At 37.7% G+C, this 18667-nt stretch overlaps 3 protein-coding genes across 6 annotated transcripts; 2 read left to right on the top strand and 1 right to left on the bottom strand.

Annotated features, from left to right (window-relative positions):
* Window positions 1–1899: 1899 nt before the first annotated feature.
* On the top strand, window positions 1900–3380 carry LOC104457300 (disease resistance protein RPV1). The gene is made up of 4 exons (XM_039299767.1): window positions 1900–2514; window positions 2653–2827; window positions 2914–3013; window positions 3220–3380. Exons 1-4 carry the CDS (start codon window positions 1919–1921, stop codon window positions 3378–3380), a joined length of 1032 nt encoding a protein of 343 aa, XP_039155701.1. The 5' UTR covers window positions 1900–1918.
* Window positions 3165–9632, top strand: LOC104457140 (disease resistance protein RPP2B). The gene is made up of 7 exons (XM_039299766.1): window positions 3165–3752; window positions 3839–4114; window positions 6724–7441; window positions 8020–8267; window positions 8410–8538; window positions 8967–9107; window positions 9246–9632. The coding sequence occupies exons 1-7, from the start codon at window positions 3522–3524 to the stop codon at window positions 9630–9632; spliced, it is 2130 nt and encodes a 709-aa protein (XP_039155700.1). The 5' UTR covers window positions 3165–3521.
* A 3124-nt stretch (window positions 9633–12756) lies between these two features.
* On the bottom strand, window positions 12757–18401 carry LOC104416658 (OVARIAN TUMOR DOMAIN-containing deubiquitinating enzyme 7-like). Of its 4 annotated transcripts, none has more exons than XM_039299179.1 (10): window positions 18074–18401; window positions 17410–17485; window positions 16474–16623; window positions 15690–15751; window positions 14733–14817; window positions 14485–14634; window positions 14017–14137; window positions 13678–13805; window positions 13466–13569; window positions 12757–13154 (listed from the first exon to the last, which is right to left on the bottom strand). In XM_039299179.1, the coding sequence occupies exons 2-10, from the start codon at window positions 17428–17430 to the stop codon at window positions 13028–13030; spliced, it is 948 nt and encodes a 315-aa protein (XP_039155113.1). In that variant the 5' UTR covers window positions 17431–17485; window positions 18074–18401; the 3' UTR covers window positions 12757–13027. The 4 variants fall into 4 exon arrangements, with proteins under 4 accessions (XP_039155113.1, XP_039155112.1, XP_039155114.1 ...); XM_039299178.1 differs by having other exon boundaries at window positions 13466–13560; window positions 17410–17474; XM_039299180.1 differs by lacking the exon at window positions 17410–17485.
* Window positions 18402–18667: the final 266 nt, after the last annotated feature.

The following is an 18667-nucleotide window of genomic DNA, read 5'->3' as shown; positions in this document are numbered from 1 at the left end:
TCCACGCAGTAACTTGTTTACTTTCATGGGATCAGAAATTGGTTGACCTTGATTTTCAAGACCATTCACGATTTCTGTAAAACGACTAAATATGTCAGTAATAGATTCTCCTGATTTCATTTTGAAAGCTTCATATTGACCGAGGAGAATGTTGATTCTGGTTTCTTTCACTCGATCAGTTCCTTCATAAGTGATGTGTAATATATCCCAAACTTCTTTGGCTGTAACACAAGAAGATATTCTGTTATATTCAGTAGGTGACAAAGCACAATATAAAGAATAAATTGCTTTTGCATCAAGAGTTTGTCTCTTGGTTATCTCTTCCTGAGTCATTGCACTAGACTCAACAGCTTCTTTTCCTCTCTCTGAGACAAGTGCAGCTTTAGGAATGATTCATTTGTCTACCACATCCCATTCTAGAGGATCATTTGATCTTAGGAATGCCTTCATCTTGTTTTTCCATATGTTGTATTTCTTTCCATCAAAGTAAGGTGGTCTGGTATTGATTTGCCCTTCTACTAGCCTTGGAGCCAACATACTAGCCATGGATCTTTAACTCTGAAGTAAAACACTTCAAATTAAGTGAGTACACAGGCTCTGATACCAATTGTAATAGCTAGTATAAGCACCTAGAGAGGGGTGAATAGGTGTAAAAATAGTTTCTTGAGATAAGTGAGCAGTACTAATTGACAATAGAAAGGAAGTTCGTCTTTTGTTAACAAAACGAATTATGATCAAGGTAAAAAAGAGTAGGGAAGAGAAAATGAACACAGAGATTATAGTGGTTCGGCTTAATCCAAGCATACGTCCACTCTTCCGCACTGACAGCCCATCGGCTGGATTTCACTATGAACAAAAGAGTTGTTACAGCAAAGCTCTCCCTTGATTCCACAGTGTAGAGACTCTGCCGCACTTCATCAAGGTTTCTCAAAGATATAGACTCTCTTTTGCATACAAGATTTCGCCCAACAAATGAATTGACTAAGAACAAAGAGCTTCAGACTTTGGAATTCTTCTATCGCGCACACAGTCGAACAACTGGAACGTCTTCCTTATATACTCCTTTATGCCATCATACCCATTGGTACTTACCAAAGGAATTCTTCTAATCTACCCGTTGGACAGAATCAATTAGGAAGATCATTCGAGCTATTTAAGGAACATGACGATAGCCCATCAATCCTGCTCGCCCATACAATCAGGATCTCGGTTTCCATAAGTAGAACCTTCCAAGTATACTTCGCCAATCATCGGATCCTCAATCCCTGAATCAATCTTGATTCGAACAAGGATTCCGACATGCCATATCCAGCTAAGAGATCTTCTTCAGTCGATAAGGTCAAATCCTTAACGAAACATCAATTCTGGATAAGCCTTCTTCGACGAACTAAAAATTGTCAATGAGAATAGACTTTGAGTCTTGAGTCTAGCAGTCCGGAGGTCTTCAGACTTTAAATAGTAGAGTTTGCAAATCTTCAGACTAGACTGATGGAAACGTTTTGTCAGCTTCAAAACACTTAAGGAAGTTTTCTCCAACACCCACTACATCTTTGAAGAAATGCCCGAATAGATTCGAATTTGTTCTGTCCGATGCAAGACATGGGATGGAAAATTTTAGTTTGAGAAGTGAGGAAAATTTATTTTAGGATTTGCTTTTGTAGAATCCCTTTTGAAAGAAATAAGTCGATTGTTCATTATAAATAATATTCCAACAGGCGGTGTTTTGCGAATGGCTCATGTATATTAGCACCAGGAGCATGGGAGTGTTGCTAGTTTTCTTTTTTATTTCTTTTATTAATGCAAAAGGCAAGTCAAGTCAAGAAGCACCTATATAAGATGGTTCCGTGCATCTTATGCAAAATGCTTCTTTTTGTTAAATTAGTTGTTGGAGACTGCATATCGACTCAAAGCATCAGAAATGATCTTGGTTTTCGTTTCTATTTCTTTATTAGTACAAATTAATATCCACATGAGAGATAAAGCTGCAACGCGACCAGACACTAAGCATTCTGAGGAAGCACATCAACCTTCATCTCCTCTAAAGGCCGCTTCTTCGAATCTAAAAGTGAATTACCACGTCTTCCTGAGTTTTCGAGGTATGGACATTCAAAACAACTTTCTTGGTCATCTCTATGCGGCTCTTGATCAGAAAGGAATCTACACTTACATTGATAGCGAGGAGCTTCAAAAAGGCGAACAAATAACACCGGCACTCATTAAGGCAATCGAGAACTCATGCATTGCAATCATCGTTTTCTCTAAGGACTATGCTTTCTCACCGTGGTGTTTGGAAGAGGTGGAGAAAATCATGGAATGCAAGGAGCAAAGAGGACTCATGGTGTTTCCATTGTTTTACAAAGTGGAACCTAAAGAAGTGAGAACACCAAGAGGGAGCTACCAAAAAGCTATGGTTGAGCATGAGAGCAAGTTTGGGAGAGATTCAGAGAAAGTGAAGAGATGGAAGAAGGCTCTTTATAACGCTGGTAGCTTGTCCGGGTGGGATTTGAACGATAAGTAAGTACTAAGTAGTGATTGATGTTACACTGCTTTGTTGTTAGTTTTTATATGCTGAATACATCTTCTATTTTTTTCCCATGAAAGTTAATTATCTTTGACATTAATGTGTCAAGTACCTTTCCCTGATTTTATCATTGATGAAGCGGATTCTATAAAGAGCATTGTGCGGGAGATCTCTATGCAGCTAAACCAAACGCCCTTATATGTTGCCAAGCATCCGGTTGGATTATGTTCACGGGTTGTAGAGTTGGAATCAATGTTAAATCTTGAGTCTCATGATGTTCTCATGATAGGGTTATGGGGACAGGAGGTATAGGAAAAACAACATTAGCTAAAGCTCTTTACAATGATATTTTTAGACAATTTGAGGCTTCATGTTTTTTGGCAAACGTTCAGGAAACTTCCAAAGATTCCAAGGATTTAGCTCATTTGCAAGAAAAATTGTTGTCCGAGATATTGCCAGGAAAAGGATTAACAGTGTTTAGTGTTGATGGAGGTATTAATTTGATCCAAGATAGACTTTGCCACAAAAAAGTTCTCCTTGTTCTCGACAACGTCAATGACGTGGAACAATTAAATGTTTTAGCTGGAGAGTGCAAATGGTTTGGTAAAGGAAGCGAATCATCATCACGATAAGAGAGAACCATCTATTAACTATCCATGGGATAGATAAAGATCATATCTATGAAGTTAAAATTCTAGAGGATTTGGAAGCTCTTGAACTTTTCAATAAACATGCTTTTCTTACAAGTAAGGAAAAAGTGATAAGGAGGGATCTTGTGGATAGTGCTTTGCATTATGCTAATGGACTTCCTTTAGCACTTAAGGTATTGGGCTATTTCCTATGTGGTAGAAGAGAATAGGAGTGGGAAAGCGCATTGAATAAACTTGCTAAAAGTCCTGACAAAACCATCAATGGTGTTCTCAAGTTAAGTTACGATGGGCTAGAGGACTATGCAAAGGAGATATTCCTTGATATTGCATGTTTCTTCAAGGGACGATCTATGGAGTACATCATGAAAGTCCTTAACAGTTGCGACTTTGACACAACTATTGGAGTACAAGTTCTTGTTGAGAAGTCCTTAATAACTAAAGAACGGGAGACAATACAAATGCATGACTTGATTCAGTTGATTGGCATGGATATTGTTAAACAAGAATGTCGCAATGATCCTGGAAGACGCAGCAGGTTATGGCTTTGTGAAGATGTTCGTGATGTTCTATCAGGGGAAATGGTAAGTTTTGGTGGTTTAAACACTGATTTTACTCTCCTCTTCTCTGACTTCGTATACTAATTGCAATGCAAGTTCTATAAATGTAGGGAACAAATGCAGTAAAAGCCATAGTTTTGGTTTTACCCAAGACAAAAGCAATAGACATAGGTCCCGATGCTTTCACAAACATGAGAAGATTGAGGTTGGTCATCATGATTAATGTGCATAACTCTTTCCAAGGTCCTATCAGTCTTCCTAATGAACTGAGATGGTTTGAATGGCCTGAATGTCCTTGGTTTCCCGAATTTTCCTCTTGTCCAAATAAGTTGGTTGGGCTTGATCTGCACAAAACCAACATCCAAGTCGTGAGGGAGCAATTCAAGGTGCGCATTTAAAATTAATTGTCTTTCTTTACTTATCTCTTATATATCTATATTTGTATGCATACGATTATGGATATGTATATGAATTATTGAAAACTCTGAATGCAACATATGCGGTCAGTAACTTTAATACCGAAAATTGGAACAAGAACTTATTGATGACATAATTTAACAATTGAATGATAAATGTGCTTAGTACTTTAGTAAACATGAACTGAGGATTCAATTTGTATGCCTTTGAAATGATCCATACTGAAAATGTTATCAAAGATTCTATATTTTATATAAGAGACGAGCTTACTAGATTCTTTTCTAAATTGCATATGAAAATAGAATGAGATTTTTCTTGTTTATTTGCTTTATCATTGAAGCGAATGCATGCTAAGTACTTTTGATTGAACCTCATGTTGTTGTTTCTATAATAGAATGTAGCCGATAATAAAAAGAGATATATAGAAATCATGCAATAAAAGATCTTTAAAGGAGTTAAGTCTATACTGTAAGTCAGCCCCAAAAGTCCCGTCTCTTTTTATTGTACCGACCTAACCAGAGATTTCTATCAAGTACTTCTTTATTTTTAGGAGGAGGAATAAGCGGAACTCCAAGAAAGTTATCTTCATCTTTATGGATAAAATATTCATTTTCAAATATAACTGGGAGTTTCTCCTTCTTCTTCCAAGTATGTAACACGTTCCCCTCCTTTCCCTTCAATCGGGCCATTCGGTTGCGCCCTTACTCCATATATTCCTAAGTAAGAAATCACGGGACGAAAGGCAACTCTCGGGGAGATAGATTGACCAGCCATTCCTTCTCGCGCTTTTTAAATAAAGGCTTGTGGAGTACAATTCCATGGAAGAGTCTTACTTTATAGAGGCGCTAGCGCACCACATCTAGGACGCTGGTAGCGTGACACGGCTTTCACGCATGACTAATAAAGCTTTCAAAAGAGAAGTGAGGGGCTTGCTTTGCTAATTTAAGTATATTAAAACCTAAATCTAATATAAAGTTATGTATGTATGTATTAATTATATTTATACTACTGTACAAGGTAAAGGTGACCTTCCACAGGATTTTAATTTAATCTCTTCCCCAAAATGTCTCGATTACTTATTTTACAAATATAATATTCATAGAGAGGTGCGTAAACTATTAATTTATTTGAACTCTCACATGTTTCACAATCTAAATTTTAATCTTTTCTATCCTACAACAAATTTCTTATTGCAAATTTTAATTTTGAAATATCCTACATATATTCTATGTTTGTGTATTGTGTATTTACCAACAATCTCTTTCCATTCAATATTTCTAATCTGGTGGTTTGCTCAATTTTTCAAATATCATTTTTTTTTTTCAAATCTTGTTCGTACTCTTATAGTTTTTACTTCATATGCCTCAAATGAGACAAACTTCGTGGGCTTTCAGTTTTGCTGTCATGCTCGTCGGCCAGACTGACGTCGGAATGTGTCGAACGAACAATTAAATAAAAGGGGTTTTTCAATCTTAATGAAGTGGAAAAACCCCACTCTGGAGGACAGGAAGAGACTACATAATCTAGGTCTCCCTCAGCCAAATCACCACCTTAGTAGGCCACTCCAAGGATGCAGCACCCTCTTGATCACTCATGAATCCCCCAAAAGGACAGAGAGAAAGACAAAGAAAGAGATAGAATGGAACTTCATTTAATAAATTCATTGTGTTTACTATGAGAGACCGAGAGGGCACTTATAAGTAGGAGCCTAAGATACCTTTGAGTAACCTCCAAGTAAAGAAAAATGAACCTAAAATACGAAATTCAAACAAGTTACAAAATTATCACATTGTAATCAAGACTAAAGCAATCCTAAAAAGTATAAACAGTCTCACAGATCAAGAAAATATATATTAACCCTATTATTCTACTCACAAGAGAGAATCTTGAAATCTTGAAAAGACTTCTCCTGGAGGCCAACTTCATAGAGATAGATTAACAACATTGAAACTAGTGGAAACGCCATTCGCTCCACAAAGCTCACTTTTGGGGGCATTATTGTCAATGCTTTCCAAAACTAGAAAAGAACGATCCGTAGCACGATGACTAGGTGGAAAGTGCTCTTCTCAAATGAATTCCAGACAAGATCACCTTCTTCAAAAACAGCAGGCTTTTCTATGTTTCTTTTTGCTTGACCGGGATCCTTACTTCCTCTTGTAACTTATTGTCCTAGCTCTTTCTTCATATTATAGGAGGATAATGGTGTAAGATCCAAAGGACTTAAAAGATGCTTTCGTTACACAACATCAAATTGGCATTTTCCAATAGTTTGACTCATCGAATTATTATATGCAAATTCGGCTTGAACCAATAACATATCCCAATGTGTTAGATGTTTTCTGCTAAAGCTCCTCATAAAGACCATCTAGCGTGTACTAGAATTACGAGTGTTATTCTTGTTTTATCTTCTCTTTTGGCCAGGGATCGCTCAATGAACTCATGTAAAAAGGGAGAGGGAGTGCTCTATATACGTCATATGATCAACTAATTTCTGATCACACTGGGCTTGAATGATGATCCAAAGTGTTTTTCATTAAATATTTCTATCTTCATTTTTTTTCCATTTTGTTTCTTGTAGGACTTTGGAAAATTGAAGTACCTTAATTTCAGTGAATGTCCATCGGTGGTTTGTATTCCGGACCTCAATTTGACTCCAAATCTCAAGGAACTGGATCTCCATGGATGCAAACATTTGGAGCGTGCTCATGAATCAGTTCCATATCACACCAAGTTACGATTGTTGAATTTAAAAGGGTGCTCTAACCTTCATCAGCTCCCTAATGTGCTCCAATCCAAGAATCTTGAAATTCTCAATCTTACTGGTTGCTCAAAGTTGCAAAGATTCCCTGATATTCCGGATAAAATCGAAGGCTTGGAAGAACTTTATTTAAAAGGGACTTCAATTGAGGAACTTCCTACTTCCATAGAAAATCTTGTCTCTTTGGAGAACTTGAGTTTAATTAATTGCAAGAAACTAGCAAACCTCCCATCTACCATTTACAAGTTGCCAAATCTTGAGAGCTTGATACTTCATGGTTGTTCAAAACTAATCAAGTTTCCAAAGGAGGGGGATTTTAGTGTTCTGCATGGCAAGACGGGATTTCCTAAGCTACAGTTCTTAGGGCTTGAAGGATGCAATCTACTAGAAGTAGAGTTCCTAGAGAATAATTCATGTTTTCCGTACTTAACAGAATTGTATTTGTCCAAACAAAATTTTGCTAAGCTTCCAACATGCAGGCGGCTACATAATTTACGCGCATTGGTTGTTTCAGAATGCCGACAGCTACAAGAGATTGGTAAGATGCCAGGGCAATTGCAGTGTTTGAACGCAGGGAATTGTGAATCTCTAAGTAAAATTCACTCTGACATATGGGCCGCTAACCATATTGACTTATCATGTCATGACCCGGTCCTTCATAAGGTTAGACCTTTCTCTCTCTCTCTCTCCCCCCCAACCGGCGGATTAATGCAGAGTCATGTACATATATTGTTAACCATATCTAAACTCGTCAATCCACTTAACTCATTGAAACTTCTCATTTTCAAGTGCCAAATTTGAAATACTGTCTTAACAATTTACATCTTTGACAGCCCTTTTTTTCCAAATCGTTTTGCGCCACTTTTCTGATTGGAGGAGAGATGCCGCAATGGTTGCTCTCGAATGAAGAGGGTTAAATATCTTTCATGGCTTCAAAGGACTTGTATAAGAAGTTCTCGGTATTAGCTATCTGCACTGTATATCGATCAAAGCGAGGCAAACAAGAGGGCCATTTGTATTTCTATCACTACATTAATGGCAAAAGCACGTCTATAGGTGGAGGCATATATTGTCAATGGTATTCAGATCATGTACAAATTTCGTATCTTGAAATAGAGAAGCTATGGGGCGTAGACCCTTTTGGTCCAAATGACTCGAGTTCTTTCCAGTTTGGTGTTAGAGAATCGGGTGGTGCTATTGTAAAAAAGTGCGGATTTCGATTACTATGCAAGCCGCTAGAGGATGATTTGGAGACTTTGTATCAAGATGACCAGTTGCTAGATCCAGCTTTGCTCTATGAGATTTGGCATGACAATAAAGAAACGACCACAGAGGAAGAAAGTTCAGCCCATCTCTCACTTCGGGTCTCCCTCCCTCCCTCCCGGCGATTGTGATGTGTGTGTGTTTGATTGATATGGGTGCATTGAGTTTGTATAATGCAAAAGCTGCAAATGTTGGTAAACAAAACAAGTTAATTTATTGTGATTTTGCACCTATATGTAATAGCGGTGGCTGGGCCATGAAGATAACAGCATAACAAGGTCAGAGGAAGACCGTGAAAGTGAAATAGAAGAATACGACGCTAACTGGGATGTATCCGAACCCGCCGATATCATGGCTGACTTTTCAGTTGAGGTATCTCTCTCTCTCTCTCTCTCTCTCTCTCTCTCTCTCTCTCTCTCTCTCTCCGTCCAGATGCGCACGCATGTGGCATGTGTTGATTTGTTGGAGCGGATGGGGGGCGCACTACGTTTTTTTTTTTTTTTTTTGGTAAAGGTAAGATAGGGGCGCACTGTGTTTGTATAATGCAAAAACTGAAAATTCTGTACAAATGAGCAAATCTAACATAAAGTGATTCTACACTTACATGTAATACAGGTGCTACAACACTCGCAAGTGAATGATTTCATGAGTATTACATATAAGGCAAGGAAGGATCTAACATGTTTATTTATTATAAAACTCTAGCTTTAGTTAAATTACAAGAAAAATTCTCAAATCAAACTCTTCTATTTGAACTCATTATCAATTTGAGTACGTCTAACAATTTACCGTTATAGCAGAAGTATCGCTATTCTGGAACTCGTACTTCCTACAAAAATATTATTCCCAGAGGAGATATGCGAGAGGAGTTTGTCTCTATTGAAGGTGGTACCATATCTTTCATGGTTTCACAGGACTTTTATGATAAGTTCTTGGGATTGGTTCTCTGTGTTGTTTTCAATGTAGAAAATGAAGAAAAGGAAATATTTTTCAACATCGTGCCCCACATTAATGGCCAAAGACGGAATGTGCTATCAAGAACTCTTGGTTCATTTGATTCGGGTCACATATGAATTCAGTATCTCAAACCAAATGTGTTGTGGGGAATGTTGGAGGGAGCAGTTGATTTTCTTGAATTTGATGAGGATTACTTACGATTTAGCCTTACACTCATAGTGTCGGGTGGAACCATGGAAAAGTTGGGATATGTGCTAAGATGCAAGCAACTGGATGATGAATTGAAGGCTGTGCTTGAAGACAATCAATTAGTAGATCCAGCTTCACTTTGTGAATTAGAGTATAGAGTTCTTACGCAAGTTTCTCCCGCAGTCAAATGGAGGAACTGGAGGCATATGAAAGATCAATCGGGAAGAGGCAAGTGGAGTAGTATTGGCTCGCAGCTCTTAAGGAAGCTGTCATTAAGAAGCCAGCGAGACAAATTAGGAACTGGACATCTGTCTTGTTGATGGAGTAACGGATGGCGATCAATTCAATCTCTCATGCCCTATTCAAATTAATGTGAAGGGATAGAGGGTGACTTGGCAAACAAGACACTTCAATTTATTAGAACGGGGCACCATGCCTAGCTTGAGTGTCTCCGGCACGTGTACTCAAACATATCAAAAGATGACATGCTAGTATTTTCCGATGCTCAAATTGGACGGAGTTGACGGAAGTTTTTGATTGTACTAATTAGATAAGTTTTCGGACTTGATTGTAATTTTCTTTTTTAAGTTGTAGGACTTGATTCCATTTTTACAGCAAATTTTAGGACTTCTACTGTGCTCTATCCCTTTTGAAACCATATTCATATTTTATTTCCCAGGATCATTTCCCCTTGCTTGGGCAATTTCAGGGTTTTTTCATGCAGTTTATAGAAGAAGCAGAAAAGGCTTGCGGCACTACTTACGTGTTTTTATACATATTCCCGTTAGACCCATATGTTGATCTTTGCCCATTGCCAAAGAATAATCTTTGTTATGCCTGAATGTTAATCTTTGTCCTTAGTAAACTTCAACTTAATATAGTAAATTTCATCAAATAGTTGTAATAAATGACGAAATTTCTCAGTAAATATTCTAGAACAATTGTAAATCACCTGAAATCCTCGAAAGTAATACTGCGCCTATGATTATTAACTTTCCATCGCGAGCACCTCTTCATTATTCTTAAGTTGAGGGTGCTATCATTTTGCAATTCTCCATTGATACAGCAGTTTCCCTCTTTATTTGTAACTAATAGTATTTGTACATTGTAATTATTTTTCCGACGGTCATAAGTCCCATGGGGTCCTCATGATCATTGCTACGTCTATAGTTAGTAACTTTCTTTTAAGGTTAGTAATTTGATTGTAGAGTTTATATCTTGATGATCCTACCACTTAGATATTATCCAATAGAATAGTAAATTCCTTCGTAAGAGATGGTATGGATATTTAGTAACTACTAAGTGCATATCAACAGTGGTACTTGCGAGAAATTCCTTGCAACTTTAGATGATGATGAGTAGCATTTCTTCAAAGGGAGTAGGTTTCCTCAAAGTTCTCGCAAGCTTGGAAGTTATAGCATTCGAAAACCTTTCAAGAGACTATCCCCTTGTTTGAGAAAAATATTTTATTCAATAGTCACATCGCTAACAACTAACATAATATGACCAGCCAATTACATTGATCTGATAAAATGTCGGTAATCCTACTTGATGCTTAAATTTTGAAATTGATTTCCTTGCTGCACCACATGCCGGTCATCATGACCTTGTCCCTTGTATTAACACCTCTTTTTTGTGGTGATTCTAAACTTGATTAACACTCCTCAATGATCATCCTCTTACACTATCTATATTCCAACTAAACTATCCTTGATCTAATACCGCCCTTCGATACTCAAATTGGAATGAACCCGGCGGAGCCAATCTACAAAATCAATGGACCAGAGATTTAAAAACAACGCATCATGTATTTACTGTTCAAATTCTCAATTCATAATACAAAAAGTTTGAACATAACCACAAGATAGACCTTAAATACATGCCTAACAACTGTATGGATTATTGTAAATCAGAACTTTATCGAAGTATTTAATAAGAAAGTCTATTATACTAGACACTGAGTTAGTGGCTAGGTAAACTTATCTCATGGAAGGGACCTAGGTTTGGTCAACTGGCGTTTAGAGACCATCTTCTCAAGGACAATGAAGAAGCAGGTTGAACAAACTTGTTCGACAACGGCACATGATGGGAAAAGTCCACTTACCGGCCTAGACATCCCAGAACATCACGGTGTAGGCCAAGCTGAAGAAGCTTTTATCGCATTAAAGTTCTCGTGATGTCTTCATTCTCCCATATCATTTAGCACTTATGCCCTCCCATATGTTGGAGACAAGGCACACGTTGCTATCTTGCAAAAGTATCAAGTGTATTTGACTTGTTACATGGAATTTATTAATCTACACGTGGAGTCTTATTAGCTCAATCGATCGCTTAACTCCCTAAATTATTAGAGCAGCATCACCATGCAAGATTTGAAGCTTATTAAGCTTTTAGATGAAAATGTACGGATTTTTTATATCCCCATTTTAGGAGAAAGTAGTATGCAAGAATAATAAGGTGACCGTCTTTGAAGACAGGATAACCTCAGACTAACGTGTGCTCTACGTTGCAGCTAATAGAGAATGAAATGATTTATTTTTAAGGCAAGCCAACAAAAAATAGTAAGTAACCTAATAAGTCGCTCTAGGGAGAAGCTCAAGTTATAGACTTCTTTCAGCATCAGTTTTCTGCTCACGATTCAACTCTCTCCCCACTCCATCGTGGATGTAATGATGAAGCCGCAAGATTGTTTTGATTCTTGAGGATTGGACAAGCCACATCTGACACAACGCAATTCCACAAAAACAATGAGAAAAAATTCAGAATTTAAATTGTGGGATAACTGGAAAATCTACTGCTAAAACTTTGCCGATGCTCATGATATCTACACATTATCCATCACTTATGGGCTTTGGAGACAATAATTGGTCGAAATGATGTTATGATGATATAATAACTAATGACAACCAACAAAAGATCTCTAAGACACATTTATTTGCCAAAATAACAAAGTTATTTAATCTTAGAAATCTGCACCAATTTGAATAGAGGAGGTAGCATATGTAATATCTGCGTCATCTCCAACTGCAAAAGGATTGCATTGGGATCCTTGTAGATGGAGCTTGAAGTGTATTTTGGATCTATAAATCTTTCATCAATTACAAGAAGTTGTGTGCGTAAATGCTTAGTGTATTTCTTATCAAAGAAATATAAAGAAAAAGAAAAACATCTTCACAGGAACCCCAAACTACCAATACAGCAAAACCAATACTTTGGAAGGGAATTTAAAAATTAAACCATCACTTGTCAAATTCATGTGAACGTCTCTTTTATATTCATGAAAAGGTTTAGCCCCGGGACAGCAATCCAATAACTGAATTTCCTTATCTTCTTCCCCCATTGGTTGCTGACCAAACTGACCTACACCTGTGCCAACAAATCTACTGGGGTAGGTGTTACGTGCATGCGCATGAATTATGTGTACAAAGAATCTCCAAATTACAATTGCCAGTATAAAATGCACCAGACGGGCAAACTATCCAATAAAAGTGACACCATTGAAAAATCTTGTAACTGTAGATCTTTCTAAATTTGGCAACAGGTGGATAACTAGAAAGTGCACTTATCCTGAAGATCAAAGAAGAGATGCATGCATCAAAAACATGCAAATATAGATAGAAAAAAATTGTGTCTAATCTAACCTAACATTTGAAAGACTGCACACATACTGATATCTGAATTCAATAGATGATTGTGCACACACACTGGCAAAAGATCAGATACAAAGAGCCCCAACATCAGGTGGCCCTCCATCAGATCCAATAGAAAGTGCGGATGTGTCAGACCCTCTCTTGCCTCGCTTCTTTTCCTTTCTACTTTTTCTGGATTCAAGAGCTTGATCACTGCAAAACAACATTTAGACATAAAAAAGGAAAAATCTTCACTGCTGTCTTTGTTTTTGTAAGTATAAATTTAAATTACTCATGAATGAACTTTTTTCCAAAGTGTACACATTATTCAACAAAGCACAGGGGTGACAAAATGTTCCAGACTTGAATTTAAGGAAGGTAATTGATACCATGTTGGATACATAAGCCATAAACTTTCAAGATAAGTATCAACTCCAATCACAGGGAAACAGGAAAAATATTTCAACAAAAGACAAGCTTAAACTATCACTTGACATATAAAGCACAGAGAGAACGAGAAATACTTGGAAATTGCAGAGATTTTCCCTGTCCCCGACCCGCAACAGGACCTGTATTTCTTTTTTGAACCACATGGACAAGCCTCGTTTCTTGGGATTTTCTGCATTTCCAAAAAAAAAAAAGCAAATATAAATGAAGGGCGCATCACCGATAGTTCTCATGTTTGAGCTTAAACCAAAATGGTAAAAGACATAAAATAATCATCGTTTGTGTAAACCTTGTCTTCTCGCTGGGCACTGCCACCATCATGATTCCGTTTAGCACTACTGCCAGGTGGATTCTCTTTATAGGTCTCTTCCACAGGTTCCTTTCTCTGTTCCTCAGAATTTCCATTGGCATCATCACCTAAATACAACAGAATTATGAAATAGTTTTGGTTATAGCATGTTTGACTACCCCAAAAATCCATGGATGACAAGACAAAGTATGCTAATCCTACCAGTTACATCAAAATGACTGCAACAAAGCTTCTTATGAAGCTTAACACAGTATCTCTGAAACTGCAAAGTTAATTATTAAAGAAAATCTAGAGAGATAAATACCAACCAGCCATTACCATGAGAAGCATCTGTGTTGCAGGGAGACCAGACAGTTTCCTCTGCAAAATCTTCAATGCCTTGTTCTGCTATCAAATACTCTATGGCGGCATCAACATCCCCATCCATTTGCAGCAATGTCTGTAAAAGTATCACATGTTATACAGAAATCAGAAAAAGGTTCAAAACACTGCATTCTAATTCTAGATAACCACTGGGGTTTGCCCAGTGGCCACCCTTCCAACATGGAAGGGGGAGGTGGGGGGTTCGAATCCCCACCTTCTTAGGGGGTTGGGGTGGGGAACTATTTAGTTTCAAGAGTGGGTTTCGACTCCCACGCCCTGCAAGGAGGCAGGGCAAAAGTCTGAGAGTGAGAGTTAGACTAGAAATAGAGTAGGACCAAAAAAAAAAAAAATTCTAGATTCACCTAGAAAATTAGAGGTAAACATTTAATGCAAACAAGCAAGCAGAAGAAGAGAGGACATAACCTGCTCAACTTTCTCAATGTTCTCACAACCACATCCAGCCATGACTAGCTTGATGGATCCTGCATCAGTAATATCCTTACCAGCTCCTGATTTAGATTTGTTTGACCCAGCTATTGCTTGGCAAGAGGACGATGAGAGATTAGAATCGGCCTTTTAGCAAAAGAAATTATCTAATCACATACTTAAATTCACAATTTGTCCAACTTCCCTACTAACTTAGTAAACTAAAATTAAATTCCAGTAGCAACCTTGATTGTAATTGGCCTAGCTGGCCCATCTCTGGTGTCTTCTTTCAACCTCACACTGTTGTAATGTTCCTCATCATGATAAGATCTAACAAAGCAAAGCAAAATATATAAGTTCAAATAATGAAACACCATCAGTACAAAAAGAATATAAGACTTTCCCTATCCACAAAACAATAATGGCACAACGCACATTTTTTATGCTTACTGGCTTCGCATGATGACACTTATCGAAGATAGTAAAGTGTGGAATATCCTATATCCACTAAATTTCATGATCCTCATGACAATCCAAAGTCAAGATGGCTACCTAGACAGATCCAATCCATCTTAACTTAGAATATCCAGGGATGCCATTCATTGAAGGATTATGAATGGGAATTTCAATAAAATAATTTATTGAAGAAACAAAAGCTAAAGTGACATTTCGGTCTCCTACCACATATGCTTAGCCAGTAATTTATCCCCCTGTGACCACACCAAAACATCTCTCAAACTAGCAAAAGAACTTCCATGGTTAAATCTAACTACACCACAACTACGCTCGTATCTGCAACTTAATGAGATGTTGTCCTTGCATGCCAAAATTGTTTCACAAATCAGCAGTCTCCCTGAACAAGCTGCAGTACCTTCTTTCGTGTAATGAGCCAGTTTATTTGGACGACTTGTACTTATAGCTTTTCGTGTAAAAAAAAAAAATCTTGCAACTCTTGCAATTTGACATTTATGAAACTCGAAACACTTAAAACTTTTTAAAAATAAACAAGCTTGACCAGGAGAAATATATAATCTTTTCATAATCCCTTAAAAAATAAAAACATTGTTTTATGTTCAAATCTTCTGAGGGAAAGTACAATGTAAGAAAAGGTCATTTATTTAAGTGTATACAAATAGATCTCATCCCAGTATTTGAGCACTCCCTTAGCAAAGAACATCAGTCTCTAGATTCAGAAAACTCACAAATGGATCATACAAGCACCAGGCTGATCAAAATTGCTTATGTACCACCGAGGTGACATGTTCTGCATCAAGTAAGGAGTGAGATAAATTGTTCCATTTGGCGTCAACGAACAGATATTTGCATGCACGGCATGTATCAAAACTAATTAGTGCTGTGTAGATTCATCAAGGACATATAGAACACTCAATGAGCCAGCATTGTTGTAACAAGTTCGATATATTAAGTCTTCTTTGAATTAGGATTATATGCAACCGTCAGAACTCCTTGTGCTAAAAGGTGCAATATATCTCTGAAAAAATCTTTTGTGCATCACCATCAATGGTCCTTCTACATGCTGTTGCCACAATAGACATCGCTAGACATGCCAGATATCATTGCGCTTCAGATGAGTCAATTTTTCAGTCTAAACAGTAACAAATTATAACCAGACAGAAAAGAACAAGCTATAACCATTATGAGGACAACATCCTAAGTGGTCTTTTGATCTAAACAATGATGGGGAATAACTTCTCAGATAAAGGAGTGCCATATTGGGGAAGAAAGCCGTTATATGATTAAGTGAAGAATGAGTCAGGAAACCAACAATCATGGGTTCTTCAATGGTCATCGAATTCTAGGATGCGTGCTTAAACAGCTAAACTTCAAACCCAGTAGCAAGGCTAACAATTGACGAGTCTAATGACATCCTTATTTAGTCTGGCTGTTTCCCCTGAAGGACTGAAAAGACCGTAACCAACAAAACTTCATGTAGGTGATGGTTGATAACTTCACTGTCAGTCTTACCTGATGAATGCAAATGTTACTCCGTGTAACAAGAGAAGCTGCTTGCAATTCCATATGACCAGCCCACGTGCCATCATTGTCCATGGTTTTGCAATACTCCTCGAACGGCACATCATCCTCAATAAATGGTTCAAACATTTCACGATTTTTCTGTCATTAACAATTCCCATCTTAGATGCACATATCAGGTCCATTCTTCAAACAAGGATTTTATTTCCTTAACACATCACTTTGAGAAAAAACCAATGAAAATAAAGGATTCTGTTGAAACTTGAAACAAGCAAAACTATCAATTTGTGCCATTGCAAACATTAAAGTTTTATCATGCATGCTAAAAAGTTGATTACATTAGTATCAATTCTCTCATTTTTTAATTTTGTCAAATCTCCTTCAAAAAATATGTCGATTTGCATAATATTGCCACCCTAAAGTAGCAATCACACGTTCCTGTAGGCTACAACAATGCGGATAACTACAGAGTCCAGCTTCCTCCTTCACCTGTTAGTTTAGGCCAAGATAGACCATCCAAATCACAGTTAACACTCAACAGGTTTTCCTCCCTAGTAAAATAAGAATGTCAAATAGCTCAGGTGATCCTTGCGTTGGTATAGCTCTATGCAACTGTGACTGTGAACTGAAAATCATCAGAAATAACCATTGGCAGCAGAAATGTAAGCTTCAATATAAAATACCCATTTTAACTTGTTTTTTTCTTCCGAAGGCATGCTATTTCGGTGTCTACATAAGTGAGAAATCCATCAATACTTACAAAAAGGTTCGAGAACAAAATGCACCAAATAAAAGTTCTGATTCGGATCGCTGAGCCCTAATACAAATGAGGACAACATCACCATGTAAAAAAAAAAAAAAAAAAAAAAAAACCCTTACAAACATAATTTCTACAACTTGAAAAAGAGAAATCAGCACTCCACATACCAATATGTACTGAACAACCATATTCCGGTACTTTCCATGTTCATCTTCATTGCCTTCCAACTGATCTGCAAGGGCCCTGATTAACAAGGGCGGACAACTATGAAAATTCCAACCATAGTGAAGGCATTTCTATAACCAAAAGCTCCATACAAGGCAGAAAATTACCTGGAGGATGGATAATTCAAATACGTGGAATGAAAACGAGAATGAGGAAGATGGTTTTTTTGTCTAGGACGTTGTACAATAGTCATGAAATTTTACAAAGTAACTTAGTTGGATCTCAGAAGGGTCAATCTAATATCGTCGAGACTAAGCCCCGACAGAGAGAGCTCTTCTTCAAGATATGTTTCCAATTCCAGATGCAGTGTCTCAGGCAGAATGATACATCATACGAAAATGCAATAGTTTTCCCAGCAGAGGAATTTCTAGTACATCGATGATAGTATTCCAGAACCGGTGCACCATAAAATGCAATGCGTGTTGTGTTCTGACGACAGAGTGGTAATGCGATGAGCATACCATTCACCTTCTAAAACAGAGGGGATTACTGTCATTTTACAAGACAAACCTATTCCCGGAAACATTCCAAAAAAAAAAAAAAAATCATGAAAACAACTCGGCGATTTTTTTCTAACAAGGAACACAGACCCGAAAAAGCAATTACCTTCTGCAGTCATCTGGACAATTTTCAGGCTCAGAGCATCACGCTGAGCTCTAAACTGCATGTCATCCGCTTGCTTCCCCTGCTTTTTGAACTGTTCATCAACGCATACCACATTCACGTCTACTCTGATTCTGCAAACAACCACTGACGAGCACTCCGACCAAGAATTTAGCCAAAAGACAATCAATGCCGCCGGAGATGATCGAGCGAGGTAGAGATTTGCCGCTGCGAGACGGCGCTCGAACGTCAGAGAGTCGCGGCGACTCGAACCGGAGCGAGGATTGGCCAGCGAAGAAGATGGAGACGAATGCCGAATGGCCCATGGACTTTCCCGTTAGGAGCCCAATTTGGCACTTAATAAGGTACCAGTCTTTGAAGACAAAGGACAGCCTTATACTAACATCCGCTCTGTGATTTTTGCTAATAGAGAATAAAAGGATTTATGTTTGAGGCAAGCCAAAAAAATAATAATAATAAGTAACCTCATAAATTGCTCTAGAGCGAAGCCCGAATTATAGACTTCCTCCCCTCTCCCTCGTGGATGCAATGATGAAGCCATAAGACTGTTGTGACTCTTGAGGACTGGACAAGCTG

This window comes from Eucalyptus grandis, chromosome 8 (genome assembly GCF_016545825.1).
Source record: "Eucalyptus grandis isolate ANBG69807.140 chromosome 8, ASM1654582v1, whole genome shotgun sequence".
Lineage (NCBI taxonomy): Eukaryota > Viridiplantae > Streptophyta > Magnoliopsida > Myrtales > Myrtaceae > Eucalyptus > Eucalyptus grandis.
The sequence above is the reverse complement of the archived record's forward strand: the minus strand, read 5'-3'. Positions and strand labels throughout refer to the sequence as shown.